Raw genomic sequence first — 5,260 nt, forward strand, 5'->3', positions numbered from 1 at the left:
TTTACTTTCTACCTGACCATACTAAGCAGCCTAAAATTACATGTTATTCAATCCTTTAAACACTAGTATTATTTTATCACTTACCTCTAAATTTAGACTTTACATATAGAAACGTAAGAGTCTCATAAAGGGTGCGTGTTAAGTGATATTTATAAGTAACCCAGAGTGATTTCATGTGACAGATGAGGAGTTGGTCGGGGGTAGTGCATCTTACGTGGGCTCTTACCCAATAGGGCTGCAACTACTGATTATTTTCATTGTCGATTAAACTGATGATTATTTCCTTGATGAATCGTTTGGTACGTAAAATGTCAAACATTGTGAAAAATGTCCATCCCAGTCCAAGGTGATGTCTTCAGATGTTTTGTTTTGTCGGACCAACAGTCCAAACGCAAAGATATTCAGTTCACTACAATATAAAACAGACAAAAGCATCACATCTTCAAGTTTGAGAAGCTGCAACTAGAGGATGTTTTTGGCATTTTTGCTTTACAAATTACTTAAATGTTTAATCGACTATCTAAATAGTTACTGGTTGACCTTCAGTCAATTACCTAATTAATTTATCAGCTAATCATTGCAGGTGTAGACCTATGTTTCTTTTTTGCAAAGTATGTGAAATAAACTAAAGATAAATACCTTGTACTCATAATCTAATTCTGTTGTTATCGTGCTACGGGCAAAGACAAAATCACCATCAAGCAAGTCACAAACATATTTATCTAAGTGTTGTTTACCTGCTTGTTAATGATCTTGTTGTTCCCGATCTGTTTTCCAGCTGAGGAAGTGGAGAGGTTGGCAGCGATGCGCTCTGATTCGCTGGTCCCAGGCACACACACACCTCCCATTCGGCGGCGGAGCAAATTTGCCACCCTGGGACGTCTGTTTAAACCCTGGAAATGGAGGAAGAAGAAGAGTGAAAAGTTTAAGCAGACCTCTGCTGGTGAGAACGAAAAACACTGTAAACACAGCACTTCCATTATCACCCAGTTCCCCACCGCCCCCTTTAGCAATCTGCTGCACTCACATCTCTGACAGTTGCACCTAGAACCAGAAGCATTAATGAATGGCTCAGAGGTGCTGAACTGCAGAGCGGGGGGGTGATATAGGGGCTGCAGTAAAGCTCTACTGTGTATGATTATGGTTATGTAAGGATGGTAAAGGGTCAGCTGCTCCTCAGCTAGACCATCAGCACCGCTGCTGGGCCTGGTTCTCACTGAACAACCTGGTTTCTGACAATTAGTCAACTTCTTTTGAAGATCCAGCAGATCATCGTTTAGTAAAATACAAATCCTAATCGTTAGACCTGAATTATGAACCAAATTCTGACCCTTTTCGTTAAAGCCACTTGTTATTCAGACAGACTTTTCAGTGTCTAAGAAGCTTCCTTTAGTAAATATAGTAAATAGAGTAAATATTTCCTCCAGCTGTAATGGTTTGTTTGTCATTTGACTCTGGGTCATTATGATGATCCCTGGGCCATCATCATTCTCACAAAGGAAGAAATTAATGCTTTTGTGTACACATGAATGTGTTTTTTTTACTTAACAAGTTGAGTCAAGTGAATTGAAAAAACATTATTAAAAATGTCAACAAGTGCCTTTACAAAGAGGTTGAAAATAAAATTGTGAAAAAATAAAATAAAATAATACTAAAAATACTTCCAGAAAGTAAGAAATTAAAATAAACATTTTTGCTAAACTGTAAAACAAAACCTCTCCACTTCCTCATTCACAGAAGACCTGAATAATATATACAGAATATGACCAGTCATGTTGTTATAATTTAAAAAAGTAAAGAAAAGGAGCAATCTGGAGTCTGTGGAAAATGAAGCTAATCAAAAAGCTATAGTTGGTTCAAACATAATGGCTTAAAGCTGTTAATTACAGTATTCATCAGAGATGCAAACACAGCAGCTGTGGAAGAGTTGATTATGAATGTGAACTGCAGCAACAAATTAGCTTTAAATGGTGATTGTCAGTGTGCCAGTGTGTGAATGTACTTTTCCCCTGGAGCGATGTTAGCCCCGGAATCTGAGGAAATGTGGATGTTAGTACATATGTCTAGTTCTCAGCTACAATATGCACTCAGTAGTAAGCTGTGAAATAGAGGAAAGCATTTGATTTGGACGGAGAAATGGAAGCTGTTGTTGTTCTCAGCTGGCTGAATCTTTCTACGTCCGGTTCTCACTGGGAGACGCAGCAGAGGGGTGGAGAGAGGCTGCCTACAGCCAAGCTGTTCCCCCAGCTGTCGCAGCAGGTGACAGAAACTGGCTTCCTTTCTCTGAATGCAAATAAAGCACAATATACATTTTACAGCTCACATGCACACAGGTAGATACATGTTGTGAGCACCATGTGTTATTGCTGGACTCTCGCCATCATAACAGTATGTGGGCATTCCTGTCAGCCACCACTGTACCATTACTGTCCTGAGGACAATGCTCAGTTCTGTCTTATTGCGCCATAAAATATAAAAAAGGTTTGGAGCACAGGTTAGTTCAGATATATGGTTGTGTATGTGCTACTTCTTCCCTGCTTGAGTTACAGGAACGAGGAAAATGCTCTTAAAACTGAACTTCCTGTGTGTGTGTGTGTGTGTGTGTGTGTGTGTGTGTGTGTGTTTTTTTTTTTATTCGTTTATTTATTTATTTTCCCTACAGTGCTTCGTGCTGTTTTCTAACCTTTTGTATTATCCTCTAGCCATTGGTTATTGGCTGAATGTCATCATGTGTTTTGCTGTGGTTAGTATTCGCATGTCCTGCGTCCACATAGTTTAATGGAAGGTACTCCAGGCATAGTATATATCGGCACAGGCAAATGTGTTAATGAGTGTCTCAAGAGGAGAGATGGGGTGAAAGTCAATGAGTCCTGTCAGATACCCGTCAGAAACATAATGCATTTAACAATTAAAATATTTAGAGGCAGGGGAATGTATTTGACCCTGTCTTGACAAGGTATCTATCATCCAAGCAAAAATGCCGAGCTGGTTCCAGCTTCCTAGATGGGAGAATTTACTGCTCGTCTCTGTTTTATATCATTGTAAGCCGAGTATCTTTGAGTTTTGGTGTTTTGGTTTAAGAAATAATAACTGACAGATTATTCAGTAATGAAAATAATAATTAGTTGCTGCCCTAGCTTCAGGTACAAATCTTTTTTAAATCGTAATAATTTCCAACTAATTTTCTCTTAAAATAAATAACGCATGCCTATCAAGTTTAGTTAGCACAGGCACATTGAAGAATTTGCTGAATTAAAGTGACAAATACTGTTTGGAAATGGTTGCAATCAATATCATGATACTAATAAGAATATTCTCTCAACTATCAATATATACTATGATATCACATATGTCTATCTATCTCTCTCTCTCTTGTGTGGATAATAACACAACATACGAAATGAAAAGTAGAGTCTAAAGAATAAGAAAAGCTGAAAAGGCAAAAACGTGAGCTTATAATAAGCTCAATATGGCTTCAGTAATTTCATGCTTTGAGACAAAGATGATTAAATGAGTTGTGTGTGTATAAAACTCAGCATGCAGGTTGAAACTGTCCTTTTCAACTGCTTTGATGCAAATGTTTTGTATTGATGTGTTTGATTCGCTCTCTGTGAGGAACAGAAGTGCATAGCTCCGAGGTTCAGTCAAGATTATTACTGGCAACAATGGTGGAGGCAGCAAGTCCAAACAAACGTCTGCTGCACCTGACAAAGTCCTCAGCACCAATAAAGCTCTGAGTATCCAGTAGAGCGTCCGTGTTTTGTTGTTGTTTATTTGACGTCATGTCTTCTCTGCTCCCTCAGTGTTGGAGAGGAAAATGTCCACTCGCCAGAGCAGAGAAGAGCTCATCAAGAAAGGAGTGCTGAAGGAGGTTTACGAGAAAGGTGAGGGTCCAGAAAACAAAGGTGATACCTAAAATGTTGGTAGTGCTGAAACGACCAGCTGATTGATCGATATGTTTGTTGTTTTGTTTTGACAATTTAGTTTTTGTCCTTTTTATCAATTAAAACTATGAAATGTTTTCTAGCTACAGCTTCTCAGATGTGACTGCTTTTCTCTGTCTGATATCACATTTCCAAACAGTATTTGTCACTTTAATTCAGCAAATTGTTCAATGTGCCTGTGCTAACTAAACTTGATAGGCATGTGTTATTTGTTTTAACCTTTCAAAGAGAAAATTAGTTGAAAATGATTAGGATTTAAAATAGATTTGGACCTGAAGCTAGGGCTGCAACTGATTGTTATTTATTTATTACTGAATAATCTGTCTGTTATTATTTCTCAAACCAAAACCCAAAGATACATGGATGGATGGATGGATGGATGGATGGATGGTCACGATCTGGCTCATGGACCGTGACAAAATATGGAGACACACCACAGGCCTACTAAAAGTTTAACAAAAGTAATTTATTTTTAACAAAGAATAAACAATAAATTTTACTATAACATAAACCAAAATATGTCATGTGAAAATCAGTCCAGTCAGTAGTGTTCGGTGTGGGTGAGTGAACGTATAGTGTAGGTGAAGGTGTTGAAATGTAGAAATAAAACAACAAGAACTCAAAATGACCGACGGCACATCCTTGACGGGGGACGCCTCTGCCGACGAAGAAAAGAGAGGAGTGAGGGGGAAGAGCGCGCCCCGAAACTGCACTAGTGCCGGCTTAAATAATCTGCACACCCTGGGGCCCTCAGGTGTTCACGATTACCTAATAAGAAGCACAGAGAGAGTTATACAAGACAACCCTACAGGGGTCGTCACAGTATTATATTTATATATATATATATATATATATGCCAAGCTGTATAACCTTTATTTAACTAGGAAGTCACATTGAGATTGAAACCTGTTTTACAAGTGAGACCTTGTCAAGAAAGGGTCAAATAGCAGGTTCTAACAAATAACAAGACAACAACAACATTTGGTACAACAGCAAAACAACACAAAAAACGCAAAAACAATGTTAGGTGTAACAAAATACCTTACATATTACAGTTCATAGACAAAGCAGCAGCAGTATTTGATCATAAAGCGTAGTAAAGATGCCTGATCCACGTTTTTATTGTATAACAACAAATAGTTAAAGAAAACTGCCTCCTCTGTATTTTTAGTTCTACCTGTCTTTCAATACTTCCATCTTTTCCTACTCCCCACTCTTGTCTATATAGACGGCTCTTCCCTGGCTATACGAGAGGAAGTGAAGATGGAGAACGGGCGTTCTCCGGTGCTCGGCTCTGGCCTGTCAGAGTCTGAAGT

The 5,260-nt window shown here is 38.5% G+C and overlaps 1 protein-coding gene across 1 annotated transcript in view; it reads left to right on the plus strand.

The window, feature by feature from the left end:
- LOC123971021 (phosphatase and actin regulator 1-like) overlaps window positions 1–5,260 on the plus strand; it is a 19,484-nt gene that overhangs the window by 4,980 nt on the left and 9,244 nt on the right. The window contains exon 3 of the mRNA XM_046049520.1: window positions 3,804–3,884. Coding sequence (XP_045905476.1) covers window positions 3,804–3,884 — 81 coding nt within the window. The remainder of the gene's footprint in view (window positions 1–3,803; window positions 3,885–5,260) is intronic.

This window comes from Micropterus dolomieu, linkage group LG05 (assembly GCF_021292245.1).
Source record: "Micropterus dolomieu isolate WLL.071019.BEF.003 ecotype Adirondacks linkage group LG05, ASM2129224v1, whole genome shotgun sequence".
NCBI lineage: Eukaryota > Metazoa > Chordata > Actinopteri > Centrarchiformes > Centrarchidae > Micropterus > Micropterus dolomieu.